Source organism: Amphibalanus amphitrite, unplaced genomic scaffold (genome assembly GCF_019059575.1).
Source record: "Amphibalanus amphitrite isolate SeventyFive unplaced genomic scaffold, NRLGWU_Aamphi_draft 000816F_arrow, whole genome shotgun sequence".
Taxonomy (NCBI): domain Eukaryota; kingdom Metazoa; phylum Arthropoda; class Thecostraca; order Balanomorpha; family Balanidae; genus Amphibalanus; species Amphibalanus amphitrite.
The window spans coordinates 231,152-251,843 of NW_024882310.1; the positions used below are offsets into that span (position 1 = coordinate 231,152).

Sequence of the window (20,692 nt, forward strand, 5' to 3'; positions counted from 1 at the left end):
TATCGACATTCCACCTTTCCTATCAGTCTTCTCCGAGTGATCGTTAATGCAGTCTCTGAGTGTCGGCCAGTCGCTCTGTCGGCTTGTCGGCCTGTCAGTCCGTCGGTTTGCCGTTCACGGTCTGATGGTCTGTCACGGTTTGATGGTACGTCGGTCTGTCAGTAGGGCTGTCTGTCTGTCTGTCTGTCTGGTCTGTATGTCTTTCTCTCTTCTCTCTCTTCCCTCTCTCTCTCCCTTCTCCCTCTCTCCCTCTCACTTTCTTTCTCTCTCTCTCTCTCTCTCTCTCTCTCTCTCTCTCTCTCTCTCTCTCTCTCTCTCTCTCTCTCTCTCTCTCTCTCTCTCTCTCTCTCTCTCTCTCTCTCTCTCTCTCTCTCTCTCTCTCTCTCTCACTTTCTCTCTCTTTCTCTCTCTCTCTCTCTCTCTCTCTCTCTCTCTCTCTCTCTCTCTCTCTCTCTCTCTCTCTCTCTCTCTCTCCCTCTCTCGCACTCATAGCTACCAGCACGCGTTTCATGTCGTCAGTCGGTAATCCGCGATTGCGTCGTCGGGTCTGCTGCGTGCATGACGTCACGGAGGAGGTGCTGTCTCGGGACCCGTGGGGAAATGAACCCCAACCCGCAGGCGCGGCGACGCCCGGGCCGGACGGGCTCGGCCGTGCTAATGATTGGTGTGTTGTCGTGTGTTTCTGGCGCACGAGCGCACCCGTGCCGCCGCCCCGGCTCGTGCCCGAGTCCTGAGTGCGCCCGTGCCGCCGCCGCCCGCCCCGGTCCGTAGCTGAGTGCGCCTGTGCCGCCGCCAGCTGATTGGGCCCGCCGGTCGACAAGACTGGCGCGGATAGGCAGAGACGACGCACGCCATTACGTTTTGTTTACTTCGTGATTAACGTAACGGCTCAGGAAAGAGTTCTCGGAATAAATCTCGTTTAACTCATTAGATACAACTCTTTCATTCGAATCGACCGAAACACAACATGGCGCGATCGGTATTTTAATTATTAAGTGATTGAGTTTTAAAGTATATAGACATGAGTGAGAATGAGAGTGAGGTGCAGACACTATCGGCCCTGCTGCGGAGGCAGGCCGAGCTATCAGCCCAGCGTGAGGAGCGCCTGACGAGCATGATGGAGAGCCTGATGTCCAGGGAGCTCTCCACGGGAATGGGAACGGACACGACTACCGACGCGGCGGGGGCTGAGCGAGGCGCTGACGGCCGCTCCACCACCGCCCGCCCAGCCGTCCGCCTGCCGGCTTCGGCGACCCCGGCCCCGTACCTGACCTCTTCAGCCTCACTGCGTGAGTTCACCGTATGGACGGAGAAGGTGAAGGGCTATTTTCTGCTGACCGGAGCCGGTGAACTACACGTGAAAGGCCAGCGCGCCGCGCTGCTAAGCTTGCTAGACGAAGACTGGCACCGAGTAATCCGTTTCGGGCTCGACCTGACTGAGGACGCGACCCCGGACACCGTCATGAACGCCATGGAGGGTCACCTGCGGAAGCAAAGAAATGTGCTGGTGGACCGCAGAGAGTTCTACGGGCGCGTGCAGGAGCCAGGCGAACGCTTTGACGAGTTCCTGTACGAAATAAAGGAGCTCGCTTCATTTTGTGACCTCTGCGAGCATTGCAGTGACTCACAGATTCGTGATCGCATTGTCTGTGGTGCGCGTGACGAAGACGCTGTGAGGCGTATGCTTGAGGAGCCCGATCTAACGCTGAAACGCGCAGTGGACATTTGTCGCGCGAGTGAAAATTCACGGAGCACATGTGAAGACCTGCGCGGCAGCGAGGGCTACTCAGTGGCGCGCCTGTCAGCTTACAGGCGGGGTCGCAGCCGGCTACGTGCCGCCCCTGCCGCCGCCGCGACCTCCGACCGGCAGCGGTCGGCCCAGCGCTGCCCGACGTGCGGCCGCCGGCCACACGCCGACCCAGACACGTGCCGCGCCGCCAGCGCCATCTGTCGAGCGTGCGGCGAACTGGGACACTTTGCAGCGGTCTGCCGCCCGGTGCCGTCGGACCACACCGTCGCTGCTCCAGCCGGTGGCACCCCGCCGGGCCCCGCCCGCGGCCCGCCGGCGCACAGCGGCCGGCGAGGGCCGCACGGGCGAGATATCCAGCGAGTCATCGCGGACATACATATCAGCGGAGTCTGTACTCGTCCCGCGCCTACAGTCGAGATTCAGCTGATGCACCAGGCCGGGAGCAGCACGCTGAAATGCACGCCGGACACAGGAGCTGAAGCAACGGTCATGGGCGACGCCGTGGCTCGGTCGATCGGCATCGATCTCTCCCAACTGCAGACCGACCACCGGGCCAATTTCACCGCCGTTGGACAGCGCCCGCTCGACTGTCTCGGAGCGTTCGGCGCAGCGCTGAGGCTGGGTGACCGCTCCGCTGACGCTACCGTCTACGTCATCAGCGGACTGACGGGGACACTGCTCAGCTGGTTCGATTCGGTCGCCCTGGGGATCCTGCCGGCGGACTTCCCTGCCCAGATCCCGAACACGACGCAGCACAAAACAGATGGTCGACAGGTAGCGACATCTACGATAACCGACACGCCGACGGTGGCGCCCGTGGCGGTTGCCGCCGGCAACGCCGCGCCGTCGCCGGCAACGTGCTTGCCGACATGGGAGGAGGACGGCGACCCGTCTGACGAGATAATAGCCGCCCATGCAGCCGCGATCGTGACCCACTACCCCCGGGTATTCAGCTCGGACGGCCCGCTGCGGGAGATGGACGGCGGATCGATGGTAATCGAGCTGCGTGAAGATGCCACTCCAACGGCCGTCACCGCCGCCCGTCCAGTGCCGTACGCCTGGAGAGCGGATATCAAGGCCCAGCTGGACGAACTGCAGGCCCGTGGTGTCATTGCACCAGTGGACTACGCCACCGAGTGGTGCCACCCGATGGTCGCTGTTGCCAAGCGGCCGTCCGGAGTGCGACTGTGTGTCGATCTGACCCGGCTGAACCGGTTCGTAAAGCGGCCTACCTACCCAGTACGGCCTCCGCACGACGCTGTGGCCGACATCCCGGCCGGCAGCCGCTGGATGACGACACTGGACGCTGCCATGGGGTACTTCCAGGTACCGCTCGCCGAGCCGTCTCAAGATTTGACGTGTTTCATCACGCCCTGGGGCCGTATGAAATTCCTGCGAGCGCCACAGGGGTGCGTGTCCGCCGGGGATGAATACAACCGGCGCGGTGACACGGCCCTCGGCGATATTCCGAACACGGTGAAGGTGGTGGACGACCTGCTGGCGTACGACGCCACCTACCGGGACCATCTGGCGCACGTCATCGCCGTGGTGCAGCGCTGTGACGAACGCGGTATCACTCTGAACCCCAAGAAATTCGTGTTCGCCAGGCACGAGGTGAACTACTGCGGCTACCGTATCACGCCGGACGGATACACCTCAGATGGGGAGAAGCTTCGAGCCATCGCCGACTTCCCGAGGCCCGAGAACGTGACCGATCTGCGATCGTTCATGGGTCTGACGAACCAGCTCGGTGGCATGTCATCGGAGCTCGCACACGCCGCCCAGCCGCTTCGAGACCTACTGAAGGCGCGCCATCTCTGGAGCTGGACGGCTCAGCACGAGGCGGCCTTTCTGCAAGTCAAAGCAGTGCTGGCCGCGCCACCCGTGATGGCGTTCTTCGATCCGAGCCTGCCAACTATGCTGCAGACGGACGCCGCCCGGACCAAAGGACTCGGTTTCGCGCTGCTTCAGCGACACGGCGACGACTGGCGGCTCGTGCACTGCGGCTCCCGGTTCCTCACGGACACCGAGTCACGATACGCCGTGGTGGAGATCGAGCTGGCCGCCGTGCTGTGGGCGTGCCGGAAATGTCACATCTACCTCGCCGGCCTGCCGCACTTCACACTGATCGTCGATCATCGGCCGCTGGTACCGATTCTGAACCAGAAGCAGCTGAGTGAGATCGAAAATCCTCGCCTGCAAAGGATGCGTGAGAAGCTGACGCCATACTCCTTCACTGCCAGCTGGCAGAAAGGATCCGAGCACCAGATACCAGACGCGCTGTCACGCGCTCCAACCAGTGACCCGACCGCCGATGACGAGGCCTCAGAGGAAGCAGAGGACACGCTCCACGCGGCTGTGATCGCAGCCCTGCACGCCGAGCAGCAGATGGAGGACGGTGCGCGCCTGGCGCCGCTCGTAGATCCCAGCCTGGAGAGGATCCGAGCCGCCGCCGACCGCGACCCCGAGTACGAGTCCCTGCGAGAGACAATTCTGCACGGATTCCCAGAGCACCGGCACGAGGTGCCCCCCGCCGTTCGACCGTACTGGGGTGTGCGGGGCATGCTGGCGCTGGACGGTGGCCTGATCGTGTACGGCCCCCGGCTGGTGATCCCTGCCCGCCTCCGACGAGACATCCTCGACCGCCTGCACCAGTCGCACCAGGGCATCGAGAGAACAAAGCGCCGCGCCCGCCTCTGCGTGTACTGGCCGGGTATCGACCGTGACGTCACCAACGTGGTGTCATCCTGCCCGCGCTGCCGGCAGCTGGTGCCGAGCCACGCCAACGAGCCGCTGTGGCGGGAAGACGACCAGCCGAGCCGTGTGTTCGAGTCGGTCTCGGCGGACTATTTTCATGTCGCCGGCCGGACGTATCTGGTGTATGCAGACCGACTGTCCGGCTGGCCGTACGTGACCATCTGCCCACGGACTGCATCGGCAGAGCATCTGACCCGCGAGCTGCGCGCGCTGTTCGCCCAGACTGGAGTACCAACAGTTCTGCGCACGGACGGCGGACCGCAGTTCACGTCTGGAACTCTGCGCCGCTTCCTGGGCCGCTGGGAGGTGCGACACGAAATATCGTCCCCACACTACCCGAGGTCTAACGGCCACGCCGAGGCGGCCGTAAAAACAGTGAAAAAGCTCATCATCACGGCGTCCACTGGCGGCCGGCTGGATGACGAGCAGCTGAGCCGGGGACTGCTGGAGCTAAGGAACACGCCGCGCGCGGACGGACGTTCTCCGGCGCAGGTGCTGTTCGGACACCCGATTCGGTCGTGTGTGCCGACCCACCACCGTGCGTTCGCGCCCGAGTGGCAGCGCGCTGCTGCTGAGTGTGAGCTGAAGGCCGCTGTGAACCGGGAGGCGGCGACGAGCCGCCATGACGGGACGGCCCGTCCCCTGTCCCAGATGCGCATCGGCAGCCGTGTGGACATCCAAAACAGTGACACCGGCCGCTGGGACCGCCCCGGTGTAGTGGTCGGTGTCGGGCAGCGCCGCACCTACCTGGTGAAGACGGGAAGCGGAAGAGTCCTCTGGCGGAATCGGCGATTCCTCCGTCCCTACCGGCCACTGCTTGAGACTGGAGGGCCACCCGCCGCTGAGCCGCCCCGCGCGGCCGCAGATGGCGCAACGCCCGGCGAGTCCGTCCCCGCCACCGTCGGAGCAGCCGCACCGCGGCCGCCCCCGCTGCGCCGGAGCAGCCGTGCGCGCCAGCCCCCCGATCGCTTGTCCGTGCGCTGGGGTGGTGTGACCTATTCTCCGTAGTGAAGACGACCGCAGTCGTCTTGGGGGGAGATGGTGTGTTGTCGTGTGTTTCTGGCGCACGAGCGCACCCGTGCCGCCGCCCCGGCTCGTGCCCGAGTCCTGAGTGCGCCCGTGCCGCCGCCGCCCGCCCCGGTCCGTAGCTGAGTGCGCCTGTGCCGCCGCCAGCTGATTGGGCCCGCCGGTCGACAAGACTGGCGCGGATAGGCAGAGACGACGCACGCCATTACGTTTTGTTTACTTCGTGATTAACGTAACGGCTCAGGAAAGAGTTCTCGGAATAAATCTCGTTTAACTCATTAGATACAACTCTTTCATTCGAATCGACCGAAACACAACAATGATCAGGGGATCGGCGGGTGACCCTCGCTGCTCGCACCGCGCTGGGGTGCGGGATGACAATGGCTGAGCCGAACCCGCAGTCAGAGGTGACCTGCGGCCCACTGAGAGCGGCTTATCACTACACGGACCGTCGAGTCATTAACAATTATACCCGGATTGACATAAACATTACCGATGATTGAACTAGGGTCAGGCATCGATTACAACTTCCAACTGTTTGAGCCGGACAATTTTTTTTTCTCTTACAAATGGGGTGAGGTAATGCTTTGTCAGAGTTATATGGTTTGTCGAAATTAGAACACGGTCTTTTATCGCACTACAAATTCTTATCGGTAAAACTCGAGGAAAGGAGTCAAGATAAATCGTATCTAATTAAGAGGTACTATATTAGGGAATAATTCGGGACTGCGAGGCCAGTCTATGCGTGTCGTACCCCCGTGTACGTTATGTTCACCGACACGGTTGTCTACACTTACGGATGATGGGAAACAGGGACGGTTTTATTGTCTGGGTTGAACGATTGAATATGCAATTATGATTGATCGGATAGCATTCGGGCCTAAGCTCACTTTAAACGTGCGAGTAGGATTATTGGTTAAAGCATCAGTGGCAGGGGGTTTAACGTTGGCGATTTAGAGGTGCTTAATTTTAGCGATTGGTTTGTTCCGGAACGGTAGGTTAAAACGGCTGGGTTACAGGGGGAATACTGCTTTTCTGAATAGGTTTGGTCGGAGAAGGATCTGGTGATTGGATCTGGTGATCTGGAAACTGGCCTGATGCGGTAAAAAAAGTGGCAAGGGAAATAAGTAGGTATGGAGATCGGTTCAGGGGAACCAGGTCATTGTAGGGTTACTGGGAGCGGGCTCCAGTTGAAGTAGGCGCTAGGGCTATGTTGATAGGTGGTTTGTAGATCAAAGGATCGTTAGGCGATGAAGATGCTACGAAATTCGGGATTGGGTAGGTTTTGCTTTAGGTTCTCTATAAAAGTTGATAAATCGACGGCTCAACAATGGTGATCGCGGGCGACGCGCGCAGCATGTTTTGCTCTTGCATGGTCGTTCTCGTTCGATGTCTCGGGTGGTTTCTACGGCGTAAGACGGGCAAAATAAATAGCCGTGTCGCGGTCACGGCTAAGGCTCAAGGGAGAGGGGAAGAGAGTTGGACTCTACAAAGCAGGGAAAATCCGGCCTGGCATTAGATTCTCCCTTGATGTTAGGTTTTAGGCCTCCGCTGTCGTTTTTACTAGCTTAAGTCGGAGACGGGATAGATTAGACAAGTCAGATCATGCTTGCGATCGTCAAACTTATGTCGCCACTGAACGAGACGTTGGTGAAGTTGTAAGGATAGATTAGGATCAGTGCTGGTATTTAGGAATTATTTGGGAAGGGGAGATTATGACCATTTGTTTTTTTTTTATTTTGGGAGCAGACTGCTCATGTGTCCTAGCTTGGCGGCAGGGTGATCCGTAGCCTAATACACCTGTTACGTTTTACATGGGCAGGGAAATGACACCTAATAAGCTTGCATTAACTTGTCACTGTGCACCACTGGGGGAGAGTTAGGTAAAGAGGGAGGGAGCGGACTGGCGTTTTTCGTGTGTGTGAGATGTGTGTTTGAGTGCATGATTATGCTACGTTAGGTTATGTTTTTAGGTTAGGTAGGTTAGGTTAGGCTAGGTTAGAGTGAGTCGAAGTGTGAATGTGGTATATCCAGTGGGAGGTACCCCTCCGTGCAGTGGCCGGGATGTGACTGTGATGTGAAGTGTCGTTTCTTCGGTTTCAAGTAAACGTATTTAAAGGGGGGTCCCAACCGGGTTGAGAGAGAGCCTCGGGCAGTCAACCTGATTAAATTATCCTCTTTGAATGCCCATAACCCAATGACCCATCACCGTACAGTGTAGCAGCCTATATGCCCCAGTGACTGACCAGCCTCGCAAACAATCACAAAACAAAATCATTATCTTGCAGCTGAGCCCCGCTACAAGAAATTTGGCGCCCAACGTGGGGAATGGCCATGTCCTGGAGGCACGAAGTCGGTGGGCTGACACGCATAGCCGAACCGAAAAAGTTTCAGGTCAAAAGTTCGACTGGATTGACCATAAAAGGTAATGTTTATAAGTAATACAATCTTCTGCAACTTGGGGCTGCAACGGGAACCATGAGTGACAGTTTGAACGGCGGATGAAGATGTTGAAGGAATGAGCATGGTTATCTCGAAGATGTTGAAAGTGGACCTCAATCTCAAAGGCGGATGTTTTGCAGTAAAATTGTAAAGGAAGATAGATTTTTATGTTGTCGGGGCACGTGTTTCATAGTATCATTGGCTGGCTAAGGGCGACTGATGATATTAAGATGTTGTACTATTGAGCAGATATACCTTGGAAGATGTTGTGGGTCTGAACGTTTTACCCAGGAGGAGGTGGAAAGCTGAACTAAATCACCAAAGGAGGTGTTTAGCAGCTGTATCGTAAAGATTGGCGGTTTTATGTTTGGTAATACTAGTATTGAAAAACTATCTGGCTGAGGAGATATGAAGATGTTGTAGTGTTGAGTATTATATCCAGGAAGATGTTGAAAGGCAGAAGTCAATCACAGGAGGCGACGGTGGTAACAAAGGCAGGGCGGCGGAGATGGACGGAAGGCGGCGGAACTATCTTGGCTTTCGAACACGGGTCACTTGTCCATTCAGTGGCCCGCAAACGTTGGCCACGGAGTCGAAGCTGAAATGTTCCGGCTCTGTCAGCAGGGATCCGTCGGGCTGACGTCATCTCGCAGCAGCTATCGGGAGGAGGAAGAAAGGAGATCAAGACCGGATCTGACGGAAGAGGAGCGGAGGAGCGCGGCAACAACGACACAACTGGAGCGGACTGGAGGGAGCTGATGACGTCGAAGATGCAAGAGGGGGCGTCAACTTGTTCCAGCCCGGGCGGAGGCATGGTCATGGCGGAGACGAAGACGCAGCAGAATTACATCAATCGGCTGCACCATCATCACCGGGCTACTTTCCGGCGCCACCCCTTCCCCTTTTCTCTATTGCAGGGCTGCTGAGCATGCTGATGCTGTCATCAGGACGGAGCTGGAGCTGGCGAAGGTGACAGCAGGGGTTCGCCGCCCACCGCATGGGCGGTGCTGCGGCGCGCTCAACCGACTACAGGAGGCGGAGGAAGGCAGGCGGAGCTGGCGGAAGCAGCTTCAGGGGCAGTGATCACCTGTCCCTGATGAGCTGCACAGCCAGCTCTACTGACTGCATGAAGGGGACGCCCAACGGACGGAGCAGGTGTTGGAGGTGACCAAAGCAAGGCCCTATGTGACCAAAGGCTACTACAGCACTAGAGCCTAGGCCTGGTCGTCGGGGCCAGCAGCCTGACCTGCCATTAGAAGGGCAGTAACGAGACAAGGAACTAAAAAGCCAATGTAAAATTCCAATGTGTGCTACTAGCGTGTAACATGATGCTGTGAGTTTTGTGCTGATGCTCTTAGGGGCAACCACGTCAGCTGAGTTCGTTGTCGCTAGCTGCTAAATGAAAAAGGGATAGGCAAACATAAAAATCGTTTTCGACGAATGTTATGTAACTGCGTGTGTGTTTCATGTGTATGATAGGTCGCGAACAAGCTGCAATGATGCACCCCGAGGTGAATGAGGAGACCAGCGGGCAGGGGTAAGACCTCATCCTGCCACATCCTTCTGTTGACGCTAATTCACCACCCACCTCATCTAACCATACGTCTCTCAGGTTTCATCATCTCCCCTCAAGGTCTTTGCAGCCGGCTCCAACCCCGAGTCGCGGGGGCGCGACTCAAAGAAGATGGTTATGAAAATGTAACGCTGGCGCGTTTCATTTTCCCTCCCCAAATCAACCCGTTCCCAAATTCATCCTTCATAACAGCAGCGCGCCGGCGACCAGACACCGCTGACCCGCCGACCATCTGGCCGACACCGGACGGCAGGACAAACACGGATCCGAGACCGCGCCGCCAAATGCTATTATCCGGCGGCCCTTACAGGGCCGTCTCACCGCCGCCGACCGTGGGAAGGGTCCAGCAATGGGTCCCAACCCCGGTCAAGGGGGGCCGGGGGGACGGATGGACAAAGGCACGCAGCCTCCTACGCGCGGCGAACGGACACCGTCAGCCTGGGAAACAGGACACGACAGCGCCGCTGCGGCAGCGGGAGGCCGGGGCGCCCGGGACCAAATTGACCACCGGTATCACACTTCAAAGGCAATTTCTTCAAAACACGGCTCGAAATAGCACATTTCCAGGATGTGCCGAGACTGGCGCCGACAATCAGCATCGTGAAACTGGGACAGCCGACGGAGTAACAATATCCAAATTCCAGCATGGCACGGCACATCCGCATTCCCGGGCCCATCTTCCCACGCTGGCAAATCTGCCGGCATCGCCAGGGGCAGAAGATTCAAATTCACCTATCGGCGCCAGAATATTTGAAGGGAGGAGGAGCACCCAGAGAGGATAGCAGTCACCATGGAAACGGCACGCCGGAGGCTGCACAGCGGAAAAAACGCATACGTTTCGGCCCAACATAACGTTAAATTTAATAGAAATCTCACCCTTTCGGCAACCAGACTCAGCAGAAAATACAGAAGACTGGTTAGACGGACAGAAGACCTGGAAAATTGGCCCTTACTGGGAAATTCAGAGAGCAGCAGAACTCGGAAGAAAGAGGCGGAGCGAAGACAGCAACTCTAGAGACAGCCCGAGGCAGATGGAGCTCCAGCAAAACTTTTAGGATTTTGAGGATAGAGGGTCAGTTGGAGAGTCGGAGGCGTTGGGGACGCTCACAGGCGGCAGTTCAGTTGGAGTTGGAGAGCTGGGAAGTGGAGTTCGGAGGTGGGCGAGACAGTCAGTTTGTAGCGGCAGGATGGAGAAGGACAGGCGATGGAGGGAGTGAGTTCGAGCGGAGAGGAGAGTTTGAGAGGAGGAGTCGGCGGTGATAGTTCTGGAGGAGGAGGATGGAGGACTGCCTGCCACTGGAGGACTCTGCGCCGCTCCGCCGTTCTGCCGCCCGCCACCACCGCTCCGCGGGCTGCCGCCAACTCTGCCGCCCGTCCGTCGTCGCTGTGCCGCCCGCCCGCCGATAAATCTGCTGCCAGCCGGCCGCCAGCCCTGTCGTCCACAGCCAACAGCTAAGCGGTAGGTCGGCACTGGAGGTCATGAAGCTGCTTTCCTATCATAATCCTTCCCCAATGTGCCCCGCCTGCTGCCCCGGCTTCTCTCTCGCCCCGGGGATGTAATCATATTTAGGTCTAAAGGGGGGGGGGGTTTCTCGTGTATATGTGTGAGCATGTGTGATTGTTGAATGACTGGATGGGTGTTCCGACCGCGGGCTACTGAAAATGTGGTATTCAGGTCAAATTCACAATTTTTAGTACTATCTAGATTGTACTCGAAAGGGGGGGGTCTTGATAGAGTACGTGGGCTAGTGTATGTATGAATGCGTGCGTGTCAGAGTGAGGCTCTTGAGATTAATTTTGGCTATCATCCATGTTAGCGGAGCTAGAGGTTTCTTCAGTACTTCTACAGTGGATGGCTGCGTTCAACCTTACTATTCAGCTGTTTCCTCTATGTTCAGGTGGTAGGACTAGGCAAATCCGACCTGTGCAGTGATTGATAGTTTCTAAGTTGGTTAGATTTTCTTTTTTACACCGAATTTCTAGCCCGTAGGCCGTAGGTACTGCTTCGACAAGTGGTGCAGCTAGCGAATGGTTCGAACTAGCTTTTGTTTTAGGAAATTCGGTCGTTTCATTATTTCTTCGGTTTGGTTGAATATATCTTGGGAAAGTACTCACATCTGTTGGGGCTATTTGGGAGGAAAACATGAATAGATTAACTTGACGAGATGAAAGTGCTGAAGAGAGAATGAGAGAATTCGGAGAGAATGAGAGGGCCGAGCAGAACCCCGTTACTGACACCGTCCACACGTCGGCATGTTTTTTTTTACGGAACACAGACACAGGTGGTTAATCACGCTGCATCATATCCAGTCGTTATTGTCTTAGTAGCCGTTGTTTAATAAATACTAGAGCTCTGATTCATGACAGTCAAACCGGCAATTTGCGTCAGTAGAACTATCAGTTTTTTTTTAGTTGAGAGATCGGAGTTGTCGTAAATCAGCATGGTGTGATTCAATTCATTTTGACAAGATGTAAATCAATGTACGATCCAGTATAGAATCGATCGCCTTAACGTCCAGTAAACGTTGTTTATTTCTCATTAGCTGCAAATTAATGTAACGTAATGTTTTGAGTGTTTAGTCGCGAAACTCCGTGCGTATACCTCAATTCGGTATAAAACGTAATTCAGCACTGAACGGCTCTTGTCATTTCTAGGTCTCAGGCAAGGTTGATGTGTGAAACAAAACCCATACCCCGTTGACGATTAACAAGTTATCATTTCCGTCGGGTGGAATGCCCGAGCTAAAGTAAAAGCCAGTCAAATTTGATGTAAATTAACGTAACCGCGAGATGAGCTTAGTAACCTGACGAATCGTTATGGTTTACCCTGTGATTTGACATATATTTTATTGGCCGGCATTGGCATTTTTAACGTTCCACTTTCCGAGACGTGACCTACATGTGAAATTAACGTGCTCCGCTTAACCGTTAACGTTACTTGGTCGGTAACTCCGGCAATTGTATCCCATAATCATCATTTTATTTCTCGATTCTGATCGAGTGTGGCCAGAACAATTTTGCTAAGCTCGACTTTAAATTTGCCCGAACGCCGCTCATTATCTTCGACAATTAACGACGATATCAATACCGTTTATGAACGATTTAAATGTCTCTGCACGCACCGTCCGGGCCCATCAGCCGGCTGCGGCGGCCGACCCGGCTAATCCCCAGGAATGTGTGTGACGGAGGGGGTGTCCCGCGGGAGGGGTTACCTGGCGGCTGGTCAGACGGTGACGCCGGCGGTGGGGGGGGGCCGGCGCCGGTCGGAAGAAGCGGCCATCTTGGGTACCGATGCCCGGGCCGCCGGTCCTGCGGCGGCTAGAGCAATTAACGCGTGCCACTGGCCGTCCAGCGCGGGTTCACAGGGAAACTGGGATGGGGCGCTAGGTCCGACGGCAGCACACGATCACTCGACGCGGTGGTAGAGCACCGACTGAAGACGGATCATGGATGCGACGCGTGTAAGAATGTGATCTATCGACATTCCACCTTTCCTATCAGTCTTCTCCGAGTGATCGTTAATGCAGTCTCTGAGTGTCGGCCAGTCGCTCTGTCGGCTTGTCGGCCTGTCAGTCCGTCGGTTTGCCGTTCACGGTCTGATGGTCTGTCACGGTTTGATGGTACGTCGGTCTGTCAGTAGGGCTGTCTGTCTGTCTGTCTGTCTGGTCTGTATGTCTTTCTCTCTTCTCTCTCTTCCCTCTCTCTCTCCCTTCTCCCTCTCTCCCTCTCACTTTCTTTTTCTCTCTCTCTCTCTCTCTCTCTCTCTCTCTCTCTCTCTCTCTCTCTCTCTCTCTCTCTCTCTCTCACTTTCTCTCTCTTTCTCTCTCTCTCTCTCTCTCTCTCTCTCTCTCTCTCTCTCTCTCTCTCTCTCTCTCTCTCTCTCTCTCTCTCTCTCTCTCTCTCTCTCTCTCTCCCTCTCTCGCACTCATAGCTACCAGCACGCGTTTCATGTCGTCAGTCGGTAATCCGCGATTGCGTCGTGGGGTCTGCTGCGTGCATGACGTTACGGAGGAGGTGCTGTCTCGGGACCCGTGGGGAAATGAACCCCAACCCGCAGGCGCGGCGACGCCCGGGCCGGACGGGCTCGGCCGTGCTAATGATCAGGGGATCGGCGGGTGACCCTCGCTGCTCGCACCGCGCTGGGGTGCGGGATGACAATGGCTGAGCCGAACCCGCAGTCAGAGGTGACCTGCGGCCCACTGAGAGCGGCTTATCACTACACGGACCGTCGAGTCATTAACAATTATACCCGGATTGACATAAACATTACCGATGATTGAACTAGGGTCAGGCATCGATTACAACTTCCAACTGTTTGAGCCGGACAATTTTTTTTTTCTCTTACAAATGGGGTGAGGTAATGCTTTGTCAGAGTTATATGGTTTGTCGAAATTAGAACACGGTCTTTTATCGCACTACAAATTCTTATCGGTAAAACTCGAGGAAAGGAGTCAAGATAAATCGTATCTAATTAAGAGGTACTATATTAGGGAATAATTCGGGACTGCGAGGCCAGTCTATGCGTGTCGTACCCCCGTGTACGTTATGTTCACCGACACGGTTGTCTACACTTACGGATGATGGGAAACAGGGACGGTTTTATTGTCTGGGTTGAACGATTGAATATGCAATTATGATTGATCGGATAGCATTCGGGCCTAAGCTCACTTTAAACGTGCGAGTAGGATTATTGGTTAAAGCATCAGTGGCAGGGGGTTTAACGTTGGCGATTTAGAGGTGCTTAATTTTAGCGATTGGTTTGTTCCGGAACGGTAGGTTAAAACGGCTGGGTTACAGGGGGAATACTGCTTTTCTGAATAGGTTTGGTCGGAGAAGGATCTGGTGATTGGATCTGGTGATCTGGAAACTGGCCTGATGCGGTAAAAAAAGTGGCAAGGGAAATAAGTAGGTATGGAGATCGGTTCAGGGGAACCAGGTCATTGTAGGGTTACTGGGAGCGGGCTCCAGTTGAAGTAGGCGCTAGGGCTATGTTGATAGGTGGTTTGTAGATCAAAGGATCGTTAGGCGATGAAGATGCTACGAAATTCGGGATTGGGTAGGTTTTGCTTTAGGTTCTCTATAAAAGTTGATAAATCGACGGCTCAACAATGGTGATCGCGGGCGACGCGCGCAGCATGTTTTGCTCTTGCATGGTCGTTCTCGTTCGATGTCTCGGGTGGTTTCTACGGCGTAAGACGGGCAAAATAAATAGCCGTGTCGCGGTCACGGCTAAGGCTCAAGGGAGAGGGGAAGAGAGTTGGACTCTACAAAGCAGGGAAAATCCGGCCTGGCATTAGATTCTCCCTTGATGTTAGGTTTTAGGCCTCCGCTGTCGTTTTTACTAGCTTAAGTCGGAGACGGGATAGATTAGACAAGTCAGATCATGCCTGCGATCGTCAAACTTATGTCGCCACTGAACGAGACGTTGGTGAAGTTGTAAGGATAGATTAGGATCAGTGCTGGTATTTAGGAATTATTTGGGAAGGGGAGATTATGACCATTTTTTTTTATTTTGGGAGCAGACTGCTCATGTGTCCTAGCTTGGCGGCAGGGTGATCCGTAGCCTAATACACCTGTTACGTTTTACATGGGCAGGGAAATGACACCTAATAAGCTTGCATTAACTTGTCACTGTGCACCACTGGGGGAGAGTTAGGTAAAGAGGGAGGGAGCGGACTGGCGTTTTTCGTGTGTGTGAGATGTGTGTTTGAGTGCATGATTATGCTACGTTAGGTTATGTTTTTAGGTTAGGTAGGTTAGGTTAGGCTAGGTTAGAGTGAGTCGAAGTGTGAATGTGGTATATCCAGTGGGAGGTACCCCTCCGTGCAGTGGCCGGGATGTGACTGTGATGTGAAGTGTCGTTTCTTCGGTTTCAAGTAAACGTATTTAAAGGGGGGTCCCAACCGGGTTGAGAGAGAGCCTCGGGCAGTCAACCTGATTAAATTATCCTCTTTGAATGCCCATAACCCAATGACCCATCACCGTACAGTGTAGCAGCCTATATGCCCCAGTGACTGACCAGCCTCGCAAACAATCACAAAACAAAATCAATCTCTTGCAGCTGAGCCCCGCTACAAAGACAGTGATCAAAACATTGCCTGTGAGGTCTGCTCAGCGCTCGCAAAATGTGTCATACCCTGCACACAAAATAGCCGGATGCCTAACAGCGCTCAAGACATGGAAATCACAAAACAGGGAAGCTGGGGTTTAGTCTTACATTGTTAAGTCTTCCATTTCAGTAGGCGGAACTATGGTCAAGCGTACCCATTTTCGGGAACGCATTTTCGTTCCCATGTTTGGGAACGATAAACCCAAATATGGGAACGCCATGTAGGCATTATTTAAAACAAGAAAAAGAACCGTTAAATGACGTCCAAAAAATATAAAACGATCGTGAACCGCCTGATAGTTGTCTCAATATTGTTGGGAAAGAGTTTGATATTGTAAGGCCCATCGTAGTTTCAAATCGTTCCCCTATTTCTAAAGCAGTCCATCACCCGGGCCGCGAGCCCAAATTTGGGAACGCTCTCGTACACTGGCGCTGCAAGCGTTCCTTATTATGGGAACGGCGTACCCAAAATTGGGAACGATTTCACCGACGCCTTTCAGGGGCTCTTTTCATTAACAAGCATCACGTCCAACGCCGCAAATTATTGTTAACGCAACAATCATCAGATGACCTTTCCGGCAAGACCGTTGCATGTTTCGCCCGGTCTTCTGCGCTTTTATTCCCGTCGATCTCGCAGCGGGCACGCCCCCCTCTGCAGGATTACGTAATCCACAACGCTCAGCGATGTTCAACAAGGTCTTCCATACCTATATCCACCGTCCGCGCCGAGGGTGGAGACATGTCAAGCACCTGTCTGCTAATCACCGAGAGTTGACGAGCACAAGAAGTATCCAAAAATGGGAACGCTGAATATGTTATACCCTCAAAACACCTAGTCCCAATGAAAATCTAGTTTTTTCCTTTCTTAATGAGTGTAAGTGGCAAAAGGCCTGGTAGGATGGGCACGAGGAATGATCGAAATCAGCATAAAAATTATAAATAAGCCACACAGAGCGACCTATATCAGAGAAATTCCCCCCAAACGATCATGCTTAGAAACGCCGAAGACAAAAACCACGCTCATGACGCTGCTTATAAAACAACGCTAAACAGCTAGCATCCAAATAAAATATGTCTTTCAGGGCTGATAAAATACAGCTGAATGATTTTAAACCACTGAAACTGAGTTTACAACAGTAGTTCGGTAAAATCACTGACGTTCCACGCGGTCGATCGCCCCGACACCAAAAGTCAACAATATTACCTCGGGACTGTCCGCGTGTTCGCTTGCATATGTCAGTATCTGGTGTCGCCAGAATGAAACTTCATAACCAGGCGAAAATTATTATACTTGACCTCAAAATGTAAAAAATGCTTCATTTTCCTTAAAATTGCATGTTAAATGTCATATAACCCATATTTCCACCATTCTGTCATTTTTAAAAAATCATTAAAAATATCATTCCACGGTCAATTTCCTTGTTCCACGGTCAGATTAAAGATAACTTTATGGAGATTTAGTAGATACTTAAATCAGCGTGCACTTTTTTGAGACGTGATGCACTTTTGAGTTTTAGTGGGCGAACGGCCGAAAAATTGCCTTCCGTTCTCATAAATGGGAACGCCCGTTCCCATATTTGGGAACTCTGTTCCCAAAAATGGGAACGTTCCTATATTTGGGTACTCATGACCATAGTTCCGCCTACTGATTTGATGATTTTTTTTTTAATTTTTTTCCTAAAAAAAAAAATAAAAAAATATGTACCCATTTATGGAAAAATCTTCCAAAAATGGAAAACTTCTAAAAATGGAAGATTTGTCGACCGCAGCTTCCCTGACTGGTGTGTAATCACATTGTCATCTGCCTTACCTTTTCCCAATCAATAAGTGACACAACTTGGGTGTAGCAGCCACCATTCTTTTTATGAATGGGAATGAATTTATCCAATTGAGCCAACAGATCACGCTCAAAGCTTATCTGTGCAGACACCTCTTCTCGATGGTCATGGTTGTCCATTGTACTAATGCTGTGGGAAAGGAAATGAGTAATCAGAGTAAGCCAGAGTCCATTTATAAGTTTCGATCAGCAAATCAGAAATTCAACGTTAATAGACATTCTGTCACACTTTTTATTCCCTTGACTCCTACCACGCCGCGGACTCGTCGGCCACCTGCGACACATTCATGTAGTACACGTGCACAAACTTCATTTTTGCGCTTAGATACTTTTGGTCTTGTTCATAAGCAATATGAGCAGCTGTCTGCGGCATTACCAAAAAACGTCTTAAAACTTTTTTTCTCATTGTTTATGAGGAACTAGTAGGTTTAATGACTAAAAGATATTTACGTAACATTTTAACATATTTTGAAGCAAATTTTGGGCTTATACCTTAAAGATATCAAGGTAAATAGCAAGTTTCCATGGTGACATTGCTATTTTGTTAAACAGTGAACACTAATCATGTCGCAGACTCGCAGTGATTGTAACAGCTCAAAGAACAGTCTGTTAAGTTTGGACGACTAATTTTTCATGGTTGACCAAAATACATTGAAATAGGATAAATGCGGAATCTCAGAAAAATATTTGATTTGAGGAAGCTAAAGATAAGCAGCATCGATCCAATACAAACACCGCTACAATTCGTTTGATTCATTCCATGAACATGCGTCGATGATTAGGAGTTCGAAGTCTGTGGTCTGCCGGTGCCATTTGCGCAGTGCAACCGTATGCTATCGCCGCTGGATCCAAAGGGAGGCTGAGCATTTATGGCCGGACCCTGTCAGTTTTTACATACCTATCGGCCGAGGGAGGTTGGAGGAGTCATAGAGATCTTAAATTATAAGATCTCTATGGGTGGAGTCCCTCGCTGTTCCGTTTTGCTTTCGAACTAGAGCCTCGCGAAACTGCCCCTTGGATCGAATCGTCTCATGACGTACCGGGGCGGCGGATTTATCTTTTTACCCCGAATAACTTGACATAAAATCATAAATTGTTGGCTGGGCGGAAGTTCACACACGCGTAGGCGACACATGACCATCAAATCGTTAATAATAAATTCTATAGCGATGCATAGCGTGCTGGTAGAACAGTGTCGCGCCGCCTTAGGTAGACTAGATTAATCCTATCCATCATGCTCCTGAACAGTAAGTTGAAGTACATTTCAGCATTCGGAACAGTCACCACCAGCGAGTGACCCAGTAGAAAATGTGGAGAACGTCAGACTGGCGTCTTGTCATTATATTATCAGAATAACTAAAGCCATCATTCTGCACATGAGCACATCATCAAACAGCCCCGTCTGGCCACGTCGCGAACAGCTACGTCTTTCACCGATCAGCTAACATAAGTGATTCATTCACTTACCGAGGAATCATCCTCTCGTGAAAATAAAAATTCATTTAGACTACCAACAGATAGTCACAATTCTAAAAGAAGCACGATCAGTTGCATTGAAACCACATGCCGCACACTGAACATCACCGTCCTAAGCGTCAGTCGCACATTTTTATCCAATCCAATACAATCCGTAAATAATCACACACCTCGTGCTGGAGTGACTATCACTAAAATGACCCGCCCGAGCGCACGGGAAGACCCACTTCATCTCTCTGAGCTGAGTTGACTCAGAACCACCGGGTTCGGTTCTTGGAAGCCCTCGCGGAGGTTTTGATACACACTACATACAGCGTAAGGGCAGTCCGCTACCCAGAAACACAGGCCACACATGACTGATTTGTCGCCTAATATCATAGTCGTCACGCAGAGATAAACATGGTGGTCCTTGCCTAGGACCGACACTTGGTAGATTCTATGATATAGCTAGCACCATTTGGAGTTTGATAGTGTTGCGGCATTCATTTGCGTTTGACGCTGAGCCTTGGCAGTGACGTTCAGAGTTTCGCCTGCTTGCCTCTGACCAGACGGGATCGGAACCTCCAGATGTCGGCAAACTGGAAACCAGAAACACCGCTGTTAGCACGGATCGGGCTCAAATATTCGTACACAAACACCTTTATATAGACACGTGAAATACAATATCTGAATGATTACTGATTAGTGATATTTAGCTTCTGTTAGTCATTGCTGTATGCGCCATTTACAGTAGAATGGCCACATAGCTGCTCAACTGGCTCATACGCCGCAGTGCTCTGTTCGTGAGCCTACACATCACAATATAAATGTGAATTATATACAGCCCTTACCAGCCCACGCCCAGTACCTACCATTAATTTCCGCAAATCTACACATATCTACACCAGCACTAAGCACGGCGCGGCGTCTCACTCACCGATATGTCGTCCACCGAGATGCCGCGCTTCTCGGCGAGTTTCATCACCTCGTCGGCCAGGCTCTGCTGACTGGTGCCTCGCACGTCGATGTAGTGACACTCGGAGGCGGCGAAATGGCACGAGATGGCCTTACGGAAGCCCTGCGGTGACAAGGCGGGGCGAGGGGTCAGCCCGAGCGGATGTAGGAGGTATGGAGAGGTGGCCTAGAGCTCTGAAGTCCCAGAAGGTAGAAATGTGAGCCGTTACGCAGCAGGGATGGAGCATTCTTTCCTTTACTGTCACACTCAAGCGTTCACTACTGTAGTTGAAACACTCGTGTGTCTTTTTCCGGAAAGAAGAAAGCATGGTGGGACGCCAAACCACACCCTCCACCACAAAAACGAGCACTGCATGACACCACCAAGCTCTACCGCCGCTTCACGCAGCCCTCCCGACCTCTACCGACCCCTACCCCACACACGCTGCCCTCTGGCGTCCGCGCGGCTCGAGCACGCGCTGCCCACCTGCGTGATATTGGCGCCGGAGCCGTGCAGCAGCAGCGGATGGAAGAACACCGTGTCGCCCTTCTCCATCTCCACGTACAGCTTGGCCTGGTCGTCGTAGCCGCGCACGCCGTGGTACATTTTGTTCACGCCGTCCTGCCGATAGGAAGAAGGGGATGAGAAGGAATAGCCGTCAGCATACAGCAGTTATAGTGGTGAAAGCAATGGGAAGGGATACACGTCGAACTTCTAGGTCATGAGACCCAGGCAATAACGAATAACGGGAATTATTTCGCGACAGATATTTGAGGGAGAAGGCCGGG

At 52.9% G+C, this 20,692-nt stretch overlaps 2 protein-coding genes across 11 annotated transcripts in view; both read right to left on the reverse strand.

Annotated features, from left to right (window-relative positions):
* The window catches only part of LOC122366571 (mediator of DNA damage checkpoint protein 1-like), a 75,964-nt gene extending 58,157 nt beyond the window's left edge, over positions 1 to 17,807 (reverse strand). The window contains exons 1-2 of the mRNA XM_043338969.1: positions 17,746 to 17,807; positions 17,468 to 17,624 (exon numbers count right to left, since the gene is read on the reverse strand). Coding sequence (XP_043194904.1) covers positions 17,468 to 17,624; positions 17,746 to 17,807 — 219 coding nt within the window. The remainder of the gene's footprint in view (positions 1 to 17,467; positions 17,625 to 17,745) is intronic.
* Positions 17,808 to 18,820: 1,013 nt separating this feature from the next.
* The window catches only part of LOC122366568 (phytanoyl-CoA dioxygenase, peroxisomal-like), a 31,714-nt gene continuing 29,842 nt past the window's right edge, over positions 18,821 to 20,692 (reverse strand). For all 10 annotated transcript variants that reach the window (XM_043338957.1, XM_043338958.1, XM_043338965.1 and 7 more), the window contains 3 exons: positions 20,391 to 20,525; positions 19,887 to 20,027; positions 18,821 to 19,548 (listed from right to left, as the gene is read on the reverse strand). In XM_043338957.1, coding sequence (XP_043194892.1) covers positions 19,489 to 19,548; positions 19,887 to 20,027; positions 20,391 to 20,525 — 336 coding nt within the window. In that variant the 3' untranslated portion in view covers positions 18,821 to 19,488. The remainder of the gene's footprint in view (positions 19,549 to 19,886; positions 20,028 to 20,390; positions 20,526 to 20,692) is intronic.